We start from the raw sequence: 15,855 nt of genomic DNA, 5'->3' as shown, positions 1-15,855 counted from the left end.
GGGATAACCTGATTCTTCCAATAGAACAAGGCAGACTAGGATTACCCAATTTGAGGGGGTATTTTAGAGCAACACAGTTAAGGCTGTTATACATAGCACAAGCAGACAACTTTAATTCAAAGTAGAAAGGAATGATGATATGGGGGGGAGCTCAAGAAATAAGGAGAGATTGGGATTGTGGATGCAGGCTATTAAGGAGAACAACAAAAGTCATACAGAGTGTTATTGTCATAAAATAGCAGGGGGTATTCTAAGAACTAAACCAGCATGATAATGGAGAAAAGAGAGTCTGGTGATAGTGATGACTGTGGTTAGGGATGCGGATAACAGGGAAGATGGGGCTGGAATTTATTGGAGAAAGCTGGCAAAGGAACCAAAGTATTTGGGAGCAAATAACTAGAAAGGGAAAGGCAACAGAATGGGAAGAGGCCAAGAATTTACTTGAACTGCAGGTTAGAGATTGCCTTCCCTGTCAAGGATTGATATCAGAGTATAGGCACAGAGAAAGAAATAGGGGGTGTCCTAAATGAAAGACCAGCACTGATAGAGTTTTTAATAGAGTCTAGAATAGAAGCTGCTGTTAAAAAAAGGAATAATTCATAGAGCATATAAAATAAGAGGTTCTCCGGTTCGATCCTTGGCTAGGGTGCCTTCTGTGCGGAGTCTGCATGTCCTCCCTGTGGTCGCGTGGGTTTCCTCCCACATCCCAAAGACATGTTGTAGGTGGATTGGATACTCTAAATTGGCCCTAGGTGTGAGTGCGTGCATGTGTGTGCCTTCTGTGGAAGGTTGGGCGCCGGGCTGGCAACGTGACACTGTAAAACTCCACTGCCAATCATGAGCGGACAGGTGATCCGCTGTGGTGACCCCTAATCGGGAAAAGCCAAAAGAAGAAGAACAACAAGTAGAAGTAGAGCATATAAAATATTGCATGACAGTTATAAGAGTCAATCAGAGGAACTTAAGAAAGAATTGAGAAGAGAGATTGGATAAGCAGTTCACAAAGAGACAATTTTATGTAATATGCAACAAAGTCTAGAAGATTTAGAATCTTTGCCTGGAAGGATTTACATAGGTATTTTTATGCCCCATGTAGACTCCAAAGAATTTTTTCTCGGGTAGACAGCAAATGTTGGAGGTGTGACGAGCAAGATAGAGGTGGCTGAGAACATATTTGTGGGAGTGTAATGAGCTGGCAGACTAAGGATTCCTTGTGAACTGTTCTGTCAGAGATGCTGGGTGAGCAGATTGAATTGACTGGGGAGATGATTTTTTTGCACTATGATACAGAATCATACTTGCCTAGGCATAGTAATGGCTTGCTGAGTCTAGTTATGTTGGCTGCCAAAATAGCAATTACTAGAAAATGGAAATCAAAGTCTAGACCAACTTTACTAGAAGTAGAGAATACAGTAACTGAGATAAAACAACTAGAAGTGGGTCTTTAGAAAAAGGATAGAGTAAACTACATAGAAAAAAAACTGGAATTGTTGGAACAATATATGCAGAGAAGGAATGAGGTTTAAGAGGCAGGATTTGAAAGAGGCATGTAATGCTTTACTGACAATGACTGGATAGATTATAACTGATGTATAATGTTTGCAGCTACAGTTGTTTCAGTGGTGTCTGTGATGTATAATGTTTGCAACTAAAGTGGTTTCAATGTTGTTTGTTTTCCATTTATATAAATGTAAGATTGCCTACGTCATACGCGATAATTCAATAAAGATGTTTAGTGAGAAAAAAAACCTGCCTATGTGACACTTTTGCCTCCTTTCATTCAAGTATTGATGATTGGATGGGCTCAGATAAATTTGCCCCAGGGATTGGTTGTAAGATCCTTATCAGAAAGCGAAGTAAATCTAGTAGCAAAGCTTTCTACGGTGTATGGCTTGGCTTTATATGGTTGTTCAGAAAATCTGCCTATTACCAAGATATGAACCTGTAAGAATAAAGAAAGGTAAGAACATAGTATATTTGGCATTAAAAAACACAAATTTAAGTATTCGGCACATATTTGCATTGTCTTTTTTTTTTTTCCAGAATATATATATTTATTTATTTAACATTTGATGACCGGGAATATCCAACTAGGTTCCACAGAGCCTGTTTTCAGCGGAGGCCCAGGGAGAAACGCTCCAGGTGCATGTCTTTGGAATATGGGAGGAAACCGGAGTACCCGGAGGAAACCCACGCGAACACAGGGAGAACATGCAAACTCCACACAGAAGGCACCCCAGCCAAGAATCGAACCGGAGAACCTCTTGCTGTGAGGCGACAACGTTAACCGCTGCACCACTGTGCCGCCCACATGAAGCATATATTCATGGTTATTTTACACTGCTATTATACACCAAACACATTCTTGTGAAAGATTCAGGTTTGAGAAACTTTAGAGAAAGTGGAATAATGTAGTATATATAATGGAGTCTTGTGTTATCCATGTAATTTAGCAAGCACAAGAAGTGTTGATTCCTTGTAATGAAGGTGCCACCACTTTGTTAAATTCCTGTAGTCATGCATGCATACATGGCTGGTAAACTCAAATGATATGCTTTACTGTTACAGTAACCTCCCCTTGAAGATCTATTGAATAACTGATGAGATGCATCCTTTTTAAAGACCTGTTGTTGTTGCTACCTTACTCAACTGTACATTCTGTGAGAGGAGGTGCATGTTGGACCCATATACAAAGGAAAAGTTGATACAGATACGAGACATATGAACACAAAATTATAGGTCACCCTTCTGAATATAATTATCTTAATTTAATATAAAAGTACATTGTCGGTCTTTTATCCAGACCTTTAGAACAACTTGAGATAATAGACTTACATCAGAACAGATTTAATGGAAAAGTAACATTGCCAGACTTGCATCTTTTTATACCTTAACCATGAAGACTATGGAGAACAAAGTGCATTTTTACAAAGTGTACTTTAATATAACATTTCAGTTATTTTTGTTTTGATAAAAAATGCCTACTCTTAAGTGTAAATGATTGCATTCCAAAATAGAAGTATAGTTGACTAATAGATTATTTAGAATCAGATGTGATAATGCATTCTCACCACTGCATGCCATGAATTGAGGTAGGCTTAAAGAAGTAAGCATAGGAAAATTAAGTTACCCTTCTTGTTAATATGACATTAAACTGTGAAGCCTGTATCCTCTCTCTGTCTGTTATGGAGATTGATAAGGGGGCAGCAGGACACAGAAGATGGTGAATAATAGGTAAAAGATGAAAAAAACACTTGTGAAAAAGCTGTGAACTGATCCAACCAATTTCATTAAGATGTGGAGTAGTTTTACAAGTACTGGTTTGTGTCTGTCTGTTAGATATATCTTATAATGAAAATATTTCATCAACAAAATATGAAAGCATTTTAAAAATCACAAGCCTAGGAATAGTGAAAAATATGCCCAAAATGTACAGAATAATCTTAACATATTATTTGATTGATATTTGCATTAAACATGGTGCTCTCCATCCGAAAATTGGGATGTGTACAGTTCTAATTTAAACTGTACACACAAGGGTGATGATGAAGTGTTAGGCTCTATGCAAGTAAACATTAAGCTAGTGATATGTATAAGCTTACAAAACAAATTTACTTCAGCATGTAGGCACAATATGATTAAAAGCTAATAAATTAGTGGGTTCTGGTTTAAGACTTTTCACTTCATATATTCCAAGGGATTTGTTGCTAATCTACATCAGTTTTGTATTTACTAGTGTAAAGTACTAAGTATTCACCTGGTTGTATGATTTATTATGGTGAAAGCTGGAGCACATCTAAAGAGAAGTTAAAAGTAATGTAATCTGTGTCAGAATTACACTAAAGAGTAACCTTTACTTATTACACTGTAGGGCACTTCCCACGGGTTTAATCATGATTTACAAGTCTTTGAACAGTATCTTTTTAAATGAGTAAGTGGTATAATATGAAGCACATATTTAGAGTTAACACCTTACCAATGTTTGTAAAATGACAGAAGCTGTGGAATTATTCAAAAAGCAGATAGACTAGGGGTATAGATGCCTTTTAGGAAATCAAGACCTTCAAGAGTCAGTGCCATCCTTCCAGAAAAGTGAGACCAGTAGATTATGTCATTGATAGTCTCCTTTTTCTGTTTTAGCCTATTTAAGGTTCTGTGTTCTGACAAGTAATGGGCTTAAGTCAGGAAGTCAGTATTGGCTGAGTCACAATATTTCATGCCATCCATTCCCATCGCCATTCTGTTGTCTGCCCTTCCAGTAGTGTGACCCACACCTTTCAAGCTACAGACATAAAAATCAGGGACAAAGCCCTTAAAAATCAGGTGGTACTTCTCTAATTCAGAGACACCTAATGAACATAGAATTCATATATTCTGCATCTTCTAGCTATTCCCATTTCTGGTATACTTTTGGGATGCTGAGCACAAGCAGCCGTAAGATAATACTGACAATGAAAAATGGGGAAAAACAAAAATATGTAGTGGGTGTATTATTTTGCCATGGTTATGAAAAGGATGTTTAGTAAAACCAATACACATGTATGCACTACAGACACACTGACACAAAGACATGCAGACACAGACAAACATGCACAGGTTCATGTCTGGCACCATAAGTGGATCCATGAGTGTAACCAGAAGACCAGTTTGGGTGTCCCATTTACAAAAAAGTAGGGAATGAAAGGGAGAAGAAAGGACTAGAGGGTGAGAAAGGGTAATATAATATTGCAGCACGATGCAAATGGTGAAAATAATATTCTTAATTTTATTTTTGTTAACCTAGTGATTGAAGTGATCCACTGCAGACCCTTCACTTGGCCATTATCTGATGCATACCACATACAGTTTGCAGTCATTTTCTACACTCTTCATTTTTTGGTCTGACATCTCAAAGTTTAGTTGAATAATATTTATTTCAGGAAAGATCTGCTTAACTTTTCATGGTTATTTGGTGAGATTTGTCCACTGAGCTCTGATTAGAATTCTTTTTTTTTCCAAAATGCTTTATTCATTTTATAACACAATAACTTAACAGTATAGCAACAAGAAAAAAAAAACAAGTAAACTATATGCAATGTTCATAACAACTAAAAAAGCAATATACATAGGAAAACACTTAATATTTCTCTAACAAATTAGACAGTTTTGTTCAAGCAATTAAATTATTAGTTTTGTTGTTAGTCCCTTTTTATAGTGCAATCTCATTCTTACAAATGTATTTCACAAGATGAATAGACAACTTTAAAGACAGGAGTAGATTGGGATTTCCAGTTTTTAATAACATGTTTCCTTGCTATAGAGAAGATAGACCATAGTAAAAATGTTTTAGGATTGACTTCAGGAACATTGAAAAGGATAAAGGAGTAAGAAATTATATAGTTGTCATTCCATAGACCTTTACAAAGATGTTTAGAGTCTAACCAAAATGGGGAAATTATTTTGCAATTAACAGCCATATGTATCCAGTCAGCATCAGGGTGTCTACATCTACAGCATTTCATTTCATATTTTTTGTACATTATTGCTAGTCTATGTGGGGTGAAAAAACATCTATGTAAAAATGTCCATGTGTATACATGCCAGAACCGAGAAGATGAGGATTCCTTCACTGACTGTAAACAAAGTTTTTTATCTTTTTTCTGAGAATACTTGTCTATTAACTTCACTTGAATAATTCCAGAAAGAAACATCTGTTTTGCTAAAATCATTTCTGAGAATTGTATAAATAACAGATATGTATGAAGTGTACTTGGGTGAGCTATTAATAATTGTTGAGATAAAATACAAGATTAAGTTACTCTTATTGCATGTCTCTAATGCGGGTATGAGTTTAGTATGTATAAAATTCTTACAAGTTTGGATGTCCAGCCAATTGCAATTTTGCAAACTATATCTGCTGATCAAATAGTTTGCAGAACTTATTTTATTAGCTGAGAGAAATTGATTCCAGTGTAATAGGTCACTCTTCTTAAATTCTAACAGTTTTTGAGTATCAAAAGATATTGTGTAAGCAATACTAAACATAATTATTAATAAATTCTTAATTGTTTGATTAGAAAACATACGCTTTTTAAACCACAGCAATAGTTGGTTTGTCAGAGGTGTGAGAACAAGTTTTGACCTTTCACTTTGATTGTATATTTTTAAAATCCATATAAAGATGTTTGTATTTGAGTATATGGTTCAACCAATGTCCTATTACTATTTAGAAGTAAGATTTCATGTTTTGATTTCCAATATAATGTATAAGTAGTGTTATTCCAAAGCAACACTATGTTAATAAATGTAGAGTTTTGATGTGATTGAATTGTAGACCAGAGATGTTTGCAAAGAAGTCTAGATTATGTAATAGGTGATCTATTGAAGTCTCAGTATCATTAGATGTTATTAGTAGGTCATCAGCAAACAGTTGTATCTTAGGGGATAATTTGTCTGACACTTTATATCCTTTAATGCTGTCATTATTTCTAACATAATTTGCAAGAGGCTCAGTAGCCAGGCCAAAGAGTAATGGGGAGGGGGGGGCACCCCTGTTTAGTACCTATTAATATTTCAAATGGGCTAGATGGATAAGATCCAATCTTTACATAGGCTATGGACTTTTCATATCACTTTTTAATTAATCCTGTAAAGTTTAGGGAGAAATTGTATTTTTGCAGAGCTTTAAACAGATTAGAATTTCTGATTTGCTGTAGTGTCTAAAAAAAGTAGTAGTTTTAAAAAGTCTTTGTTTAGCCTGGATATCGTCACATTTACCTGTCCAAACATTTTCGTTAAAAGTGCCCTCCGAACAACTGCATTTACCCTTTGTTGTCTCCTGCACAACCAGAGATTTATTGACCATTTGTACTGCAGAATTGTTAACAAAAGGGGATCACTCAACTTTGGTAACAGTTAACAGTGTGGAATAAAAAGAATTCTGTTTATATTAAGTTTTCTAATAACCTAACACAGGAATTTAGATAATAGCTTGTATTTCATTCTGAAAATGTATAGTTTTCCACTCTTTCTCTCTAACTGAAAAAAGAAAACAGATTCTTGCCTTACAAAATCTCTGCAGCCAAAATAACTTAGTGCAGTTATGTTTTTATTTTATTTGGGGGGGGGGGGCAAGGAGCAGCATCACAGTGTAAATACTGTCAAACAAATTAGAAAACAAAAAAGGACTGCACCAACAGCCTTCCCAGGACATTCTCCATGCAGTCACATACAGAAGAAGAGGGAACTACAACACACACATGACAATTTGTGTACACCTGGGTCTATATTAAAACAAGTATTTTTCAGTGCACTTTGGGGAAATTGAGATGGTAATGAGGACAAAACTGAACTGCATTCTTTCAGAAAAATTGGAGAAATTAATTAGTTAGCACCTAAATTGAAACTCCCTACAACAGTTGGAACAGTTTTGAGGTAAGCATGACCTCCACTTCACTATAATGCCTCCAGAGCCACATATATTAGCCTGAATTGTACTTGAACAGTCCAGTGCCTGGTAAAGGAGCATATTACTTTCTTAGTGGACTATTGATCTTGCCTTTCTCCCCATTTGTTTGCCCCAGTATCTGTTTAGCCTTTATTACTGAGTTTCCAATCTGAGCCTTATGGATTAGGTTTTCCACAGTAGCCCCCATCTGCAAGTCATTTTCTTGTTCTGGATATTTCTGTCTTAACTTTCTTGCCTACTTATTCGGCCCATTGGTTGTCATTTCCCAGATGTACCACTTTACTGTTGAATGGATTTAAGTGAGTTTGCTACATTTTAGATAATGCATTCAGGGTCTTTTGGTCCCTCTTCAGGCTCGCTCCCTGCTTTGCTACCAATTCCTAACCTTGGTTTCATCTTCAAAGAGACTTGTGTAGTTTTCCATGCCCTGCATGATATCTGAGCTGAATACATTAAATTGGGCAGGACCCAAGACTAAGCCATGTTGAATATCACTTGTTAATATCTTACCCTTTTAGAGCTGCCCTTTGGGTAATAGTAACATCTGTTCTCTAATCTACCCACTCACTCTTTCTAAGGATCCTACACTGTAGGACCAAATCAGAGGGTTACCTGAAGTTCAGATAAGTCACATTCACAGGGTTATCTCTGTTTTCCTCCCTAAGAAATTATTCATAGAATATTTGCCAGGATCTAACTGCTGTGAACATATGTTGGATCTCACCATCCCGGGAAGCATTTAATTTCCTTTTTTTTTTTTTAACTTTAAGACCACTTCCATTGTTTTGTCATTACTGAAGTTAGGCTTACTTTCTTGTAGTTTTTTGTGCCACTCCTTGATCTCTCATTGTGGATGATCACTGTAGCTGCTTGCCTCAAGCTTATGATCCTTGGTGGGACCCAGTCTAGTTTCTACAATGTCTTTGTTTTTGGACCATTCTCCAATACTGTTTATAACACTTATGTTGCTGTCTCCTCACCTGTCCATACTCTGTCGACTCCCTCCTTTCCCAGATTGGTACCCTCCAGTCTGCTTCCTTGGCGAGCACTGATACAAAACAGTCATTTATACTTTTCACCTGGTCCTTCGTGTCCTTTTCTATTTCTTTTCCAACTTTCTTTCTTTTCTTATTGCAGTACAAAAATACCTTCTTTCTACTGTAAATATTTGTTTTCAGTTGCTTATGTTGCCTTCTCAATGCTTTGCTGATTTTTATGGTCCTCCCCTTTCCCAGAATCTCTTCTGATTTTCTCTTTGGCTGTCCTTTCCTCCCTAGTGAGTCAGAATGCTTCCTTTATCTTTTTGTTTTGGTAGACTATTTAATCCTTTTCCAAACTTTAGAGATTGACCTTTTTGTGTGGTCCCACATGTTGTCCACTCCTTTTCTCTCCTGCAACCTTCCTAGCTTCATGATTGTGTATTCCCTATTATGTCATAGTCAGCTCCCATATAATCTCTAGTCCTTGTCTTTTTACCACTTCCCCATTTCCTTCTCCATGGTCATTCTGCAGTATACTGTTGCATGCCAACTCTTAACCACTTGAGCTCTTACATAAAGATCCTTCAATTTAGTTTAATTTATTATTATTTAACCAGGTAACTGAAGTGGTCTTTTCTGGACTATTTTCAGTCATGGATCAGACCTACAAGCAAGTGTAAATAATGTATTTGAGTGTTCATCATTTCCTGGTTCCAGTCTGCAAAATATTTTGAATGCATCAGTCTGTTGCAATGCTATGGTGATGAAATGTGTTTTGTTACAGAAGCTCTTGAGAGACTTTCTAGGAGCTTGGTGTCACTGACCCATGGTCATATACACAATTATCAGCCCATATGTCAGCCACGGTTTTGAACGTTGCCAAAATCATGATGTCAGTCTAACAATTATAAGTAGCTTATTCTGTAACCTTGTTGCTCTGACTAAAAACTCCTTTTCTTGACTATAATATTGAATTCTGGTACAACAACAAGACGGTTATTGTTCCTTCTATCAGACTAGTGTGAAATAAAAGACACACCAACATGCATTGCGAACTAGACATTACTACAGCATTTATATCTCAAGATTAGGTCACCTCTTGAAAATCTGTAAGAAATCGGGTCTAGCCTTATAACTTAATTTCTGCATCCCCTTTAATCTGTCATTTTACAGTTTTTTTGCACTGTGTCTAATTTTCTTATTTGCAGTTTACTATACATACATGCTATCCCATGGTACTCCATAATAGCCATTATCAGGTACTTAAATAATGGAATCTGCATTTTTTTTACTCCTGCACAAAGTTGTATGTAACATCTCATTCAGTATACCATAAAATCTGATTATTACAATGATGTTGGTATGAAAATCGAGTGGCCTTTTAATAACTACACCTACTTTTCTTGTTATATCTGAGGATGATGATATGTGGCATAGGGATATTTGTGAATTCTGCTGCCACAATGCAAAATGCTACATTTATTAGTGTTAGAGAATAGAGTTATACTTGGACTACTTAGCAATTGCATCAAAGTAATGCTGCATTCTTTCATGTTCATCTACATAAAACGACAATGCTACTAATCTTAGAGTCATTTACTGACCCATATTCTCTTTCTACCAGTAAATATGGTCATAGATATGTTGAACAGAAATGGTGCAGAAACTCACCCATGCAACGCATCTGTTAATAGACTCACAGTTTGATTTGAGAATACACATGTGATTGTTACACTGCTGTGTCTGTTAGACAGCCAGTTAGCAACCCAGGTTATTATATAGTTATTTACCTTTACATTTTCCATTGTTGCTAAAATATCATTATGTGGGCAGAGGCAAATGCCGTTGCTAAATCCAGATATATAGAGGTTACTGATAGTCCCGTATCGAGAACATTGATCTAGTTAGTGTAAAAATGCAGATTTTTTTAATATGGATATCCAACTGTGAAACCATGCTGGTTGAAATGTATCCCTAATCTAAAGACCTCTGGTGTTTAACTCAATGTTACTCTGTCATTACGTTTTCTTTTTATGATGGCTAAACAAATTGGCCTGTAATTGGTAGAATTTAATGCATTACTTCATTTTGGAACTGCTACTACAATAGCCTCATTTCAGATTTACAGTACATACCCAGAGTCAGAATTGTCCCACTGTAAATGAGGGAATACTTCAGCCTGTCTCTAGCAGGTGAAAGTCATAGCCAAAGCTACCCATTTCCTCTGTGTGCATCATTTGGTTTGTTCCCATCTAGCTCATAATCTCCTTTATTTGCATTTAATAGCCTGTACAGAGTGTTGCTGCATCATCTTTTCCCCTTTTCTCCTGCCTTCTTTCTCCCTAGGAAACTTGATTTCGGTTCATTGCTGCCCTCTTTCCTTTCACCCTGTCATATCTCCCTTCCAGTCCAGTTTCCTTATCCTCTTATTACCTCCTCTAAAGCACTTTCCTTAGATATGCTAGCATCCATCCATTCTTCCATTTCATGCTTTTCCTAAACATACTGTACTATCATGTCCAATTTCCTGTGGTCATTGCTCCAAGTCTGTGTTATTCCAAGAATTTTAGATTGAAATTCCTGTATTATTGTTTCCATCTCAACCATTTTCCTTGTTTTGCTTCTGGTATTATTGTGCACAACCTGGAATCTTTTCTCCCTCTTCCTGTTTCCTGCTGTCTTCTCCAATCAATATTTCAATATCTGCCTTCTAGGGAGCTTTTGAAGATTTCTTGTGCCCTTCTCTTCATCCTTCATGCCATTTTCATAGTGCATTCCCCATTTCTTACCTTTTCATCGAATCCCTCTCTAATGTTTTTCTTTCTCTTACTGACCCTCATCCCACTTCTGAATGTTACTGGTGTCTTTCTTTCTTCTGCTACACCTCCTCCTTTCCTGTTGTCTGTCTGTACCACCCCCAAACATTTTTTATTTACCTAAGGCACATTCTGTTGTGATGCTGTCCTCCTCTACTTCTTTTTCCCTTTTCCTCGGGAAACTTATAATCCATTTTTACTACCTCATCATTTTATCCTGGCAAACATTCACATTTCCTTCCTTGTTTTTCTTTCCCTGAACACCCTTCACTTCCCACTACCTTTCCATCTCATTTTAAAGAAAAATTCATCCTAATATTCTGTTTTGGCTTGTGTTTTACCAAAATGATGCTCATTCTTACTGAAGAGATCCTCACCTTACAAGGTTCTGCCTCTGTCTGTCTGTCTATCTCTGCCACACTGTCAGCATCCCCTAGTCTGTCCCAGTCTCCAAGCCATCTATTGAACTATTTAATCCTGTTCTTCATGATACTTTTGGCTGCTAATATGGTTAGCACTTCTGAGTATGCTGTTGTACTCTTGAACTTTTGCACAATGCTGACATGCCATTTCTTGATCGTATGTGCCTGCAATTCTGCACTGTCATTTGTCAGGTCATTATTCCCGCATGAACCACTGCAAATAGATAAACCTTTCCTTTTGTGCCCAACTTGATCAGTGCTGGACATATCCTGGTGAGGGTTAAACTTGGAGCCATCTCCAGCTTAATCATATTCTTCCTTCCTCTTGCCCTCACCGGCTAGTATTGAGTCCTCCATTTTCACCACCTTTTCTGCTCCTGCCTGCTGTCTGTTCCTCTATGCCTTTTCTTCAGCTTCCAGGCTCCATTTACTACTCCTTTCTCACCGCCTTTTTCTATCTGATTCTCAATCCATCCTTTCTTTGGCTGAGTTCTGTTCCCTGTGCAGTTCTGTACAGCTTCCCATCTAATGTTCCCGCCTACCTGGCTACCACTGGCTTTGTCTCCTCTCCGTTGTTCATCACATTGCTTGCTTCTGCAACTACAGCATGGCTTCCTTTTATTATCCTGCATTTACTGACCGTCTCCAACCTCATTTTATTTCCCCTCCTCCTTCCTTGCCTCTTCCCTCTCCCCCTCCTTCCCTATGCTGCTTTCCTCCTGCTGTTTCACTTAGCTATTGTATGACTACTTTTGCCCTTGTCCTCCTGCCTGCCATAATTATAACTTTTCTCATCCCATCCTATCTGCTCTCCTGCTTATATCTCCTGCTGCCCAATCTTCTGTGTCCTTTCTTGCCTAACTGTTCGGTTCACTGTTGTCTTTTGTTCCCATACTGTCCCTTGAAGTTCCTTCATTCTGCTGCAGACCCTACATATCCTGAGCACTTTACTTGTCTGTCTCCCTTTCACTTCTCTTTTTTGTCAGTACTTCCCCTTTTTCCCTCTTCATTAATTTTCCCTTCTAGGATCCCTGTACTTTTCCTTATCTTATTTAGTGGCTGTGGTATAAATTCTGAAGATCCTCAACATGAGCCACTAAGGTGAAAAGAGCAACTGAAATGTCTTCATAGAGAAATAACTGGCTGCTTGTAATATGTTTCTGAAAGGATGAAAATAAAGAGAGCATTAGACAGACAAGACTGTACTTATTAGGTGGAGTAGAGTGGATTGGAATGTATGCCAGCTAAGTTATTTAAGAAACATGCAATTTATTTAACTGGAAAGAAATTAAGCAGGCTGGTTAAGTGAAGCATCATTTATTAAAAAACATTCTTATATCCCAATTGAAACAACATTTATTTAAAATCAGAGTTGTATATTCCCTTGTTAACTTTCATACAGCTTTGATATGCTGTCTAGCTGATTTACTAGTCAGTACCTGTTGTCTTCAATGAACAAAGAAATTGTAATATGTAAATTATCTCTGTACAAATCTAATTTGTGATGCTTGAGGCATATACTGTAAAAGCAGTGGAGTAACTGAGAAAAATTTTGCTTTGATATGTTTCTAGAGTTGTACTTTTTGTTGAGAAGAACCTAATAATGTGTTGTTTCTGTTCCAGTCACTTGCATACAGCAGTAAGGAAATGTACAGCACAACATTTATTCGAAGTGGTTGAACGAATGGGTCCCGGGCGTCTGTTGTCAGGAATAAAAGATGTAACTGATCGAATTTTACCTGCAGCAGCAAAATTTGCACAGGATAGCTCTCAAGAAACTAGGCAAGTGTAATATTAATTAAAGTGGTTGATGTAATCCCACAATATACTAAAGTGTACAACTGTATAACTGTGCTTAAAACCAGTAATAATGATTGCATGGCTGTTATAAGAACAGGTAATGAAAACAATCAAGTAAAGCCTGCCCTAAATTGTTTAATTTACGATTATTCTACTTGGCTATGGAGAGTATAGTTCTGTCAATAAGAGCATTTTCTCAACATGCGTGATAAGGTTGTTGTGATCCTGATTTTTCCATCATACACTATGAGACAAAAATAGTTGTAAAACAACCACCATATAATATTTTCATGCTCTCTGTCTCAGTTCCCCGACTCTTCCAGAAATCTAACTTAGTGTTTAACTGGCTTCATGTTAACCATGCTTAATTTGGTAAACCAGCACTTATATCTCAGATATTGAGAGACTATGGAATGTAGTCTTGTTGTCGTCCTATTTCACTGAAGCATTATAAGTAGCCAAGAAAAATTAAAAAAATGCCAGAGTTCTGTGTTGCCAGAAGTAGCAGTCATTGCTGATTTCTTGCAATTGCAAGGAAAAATGAAAATTGATAATCTCAAAAGTGGGCAACACATTAAAGACAGTAACCTTCTCAAAGTGTCACCTGTTCTGCTTGCAAACTGAATTACAGCTTTCATTGAACTGTGGAGTGATTGGTGCTACTGGCAAGACTGTGGAATATTAGTGTCTGAGAAACTTTTTAAGAAAACTAAAGGCTTTATTTCAGACACTTCCTGCATTTAAATCAAGATGGGAAGGAAATTTCAGAGCCGAGTTAGAGAATTAAATTAAGAGTTCCTTGAAATTGAGATGGAAGAGGGGAGTATCATCAATATATGGAGTGCAGAGAAAATGCAAGTTATAAGAAGACTGAAAAGGAAATGAGACAAAGAAACACATAGTAGTTGAAGTTTTTAGTGAAGGGTGATGTTGTGTATTGCTGAAGTCTAGTTTATGTTGTACTAATACAAGTATAAATATTGTTGCATGCGAGGCAGAAGCTGGAAGAAACCAACAGTTGGTGTGCACTCTTTTAAAGCTGATTTCATAATATTCTTTTATGATTTTTGGATACATTAAGTCCATTGTGTCAACATTTCAACTGTATGGAGGATTTGTAGTCTGATATTTAAAACGGAATATTCTCTTAATCCTGAAGTTACATGACCTCAAAGTTTGCATACTTAATACTACAAAGGTCTAGGAATTACAGCTCCCACATGGAGGTCACCTTGCAGAAATGTTTATTGTGAAGTTTTTGTTTTATTTGAATTTTTAGTCAGCATTGTTATTTCAGTGTTAATGCACTCAGTGTAAGAGTGTTTAACATGCTGCCATGAACCCAAGGTCCAATGTGTGGTAATATGGTGAGATCAAGGGAAATTAGTCATACAAGTAGTGGAAAATGGCAATAAGAAATATGAGGATGACACTGCTGATGAGGATAAAAAGAAAAAGAAGTAATGGAGACTTGAGGTGATGGACTTGATGCTGGAGTAGGGCAGGATATCCCTTATAAGTCTCTATAGCATGCAGACCACCAGATTCAAGAAAGAAAGCAGAGTGTAGGCTCCTAGGTAAGACTAGTGGGTGAACAAAATGTGAAGAGATATATAGCTAACATTGACTTCACAGTGAAATAACTTTTACACTGGGTTGGCTGCTTACATTTGCTTTACTATATTCCCCATTTTGGCTGATTTTTCTCTTCTGATGCTTTTCATTTTCACATACGCCTTCTCCAGAGCATACTATAGTATCTCATACTGGGCAAAGGCAGCATTTCTAGCTCCTGTGCCTAGCTCTTCTTTTTTGCCATTTGCCCAGTTTGGATATCAAGTCTGACATTCATCATGGAAAAAGTTTACAAAAATGCATGCCTAGAAAATAGCTGTATATACCTTCTTAAAGTTGTATTCCAGTAATCTGGTGCCTTAATATGTGGTGGGATTGCAGTAGTGGCAGTATTGTGAATTCTTCCCCAGGATTTGTGCTTTAGTACTTTTTATAGCTGTATATTCATGCCTAAAGTGGCATTACACTGCCTGTCTGTTTACCTTGCTACTGTTTTTCCCCTGTTCTTTGAGTCTGTCCCATCCACCACTGAGAGATTAAGCCAAAAGTTTCTATAATTCTAACCACAGGACTTGAGCTTCAGTTTGATTTGTTTCCTCATCCCTTCCACCCTTTCCTTATGATGTCTCTACCTTCCTCACCTTATGGTAATCTGACTTCCAGTGTCATTCTCTCCCTCCCCTTTCATTGCTATTGTTTGTTGTGCAACATTTTTAAGTACTTTCTCACCCATTGTTTTCCATATATACATAACAGTAACTGTCCATCCAGCAAACCAGTATTGCAGTTGAGTAAACCTCCCTTACTACAAGTTG

General features: G+C 37.1%; 1 protein-coding gene across 3 annotated transcripts in view; it reads left to right on the top strand.

Annotated features, from left to right (window-relative positions):
• Positions 1-15,855, top strand: part of TOGARAM1 (TOG array regulator of axonemal microtubules 1) — a 1,826,974-nt gene that overhangs the window by 1,242,917 nt on the left and 568,202 nt on the right. For all 3 annotated transcript variants that reach the window (XM_044074274.1, XM_044074275.1, XM_044074273.1), the window contains exon 16: positions 13,289-13,447. In XM_044074274.1, the coding sequence (XP_043930209.1) occupies positions 13,289-13,447 (159 nt within the window). The remainder of the gene's footprint in view (positions 1-13,288; positions 13,448-15,855) is intronic.

This window comes from Protopterus annectens, chromosome 6.part0, assembly GCF_019279795.1.
Source record: "Protopterus annectens isolate FY-2018-M chromosome 6.part0, PAN1.0, whole genome shotgun sequence".
In the NCBI taxonomy this organism is placed as follows: domain Eukaryota; kingdom Metazoa; phylum Chordata; order Ceratodontiformes; family Protopteridae; genus Protopterus; species Protopterus annectens.
The sequence above is the reverse complement of the archived record's forward strand: the minus strand, read 5'-3'. Positions and strand labels throughout refer to the sequence as shown.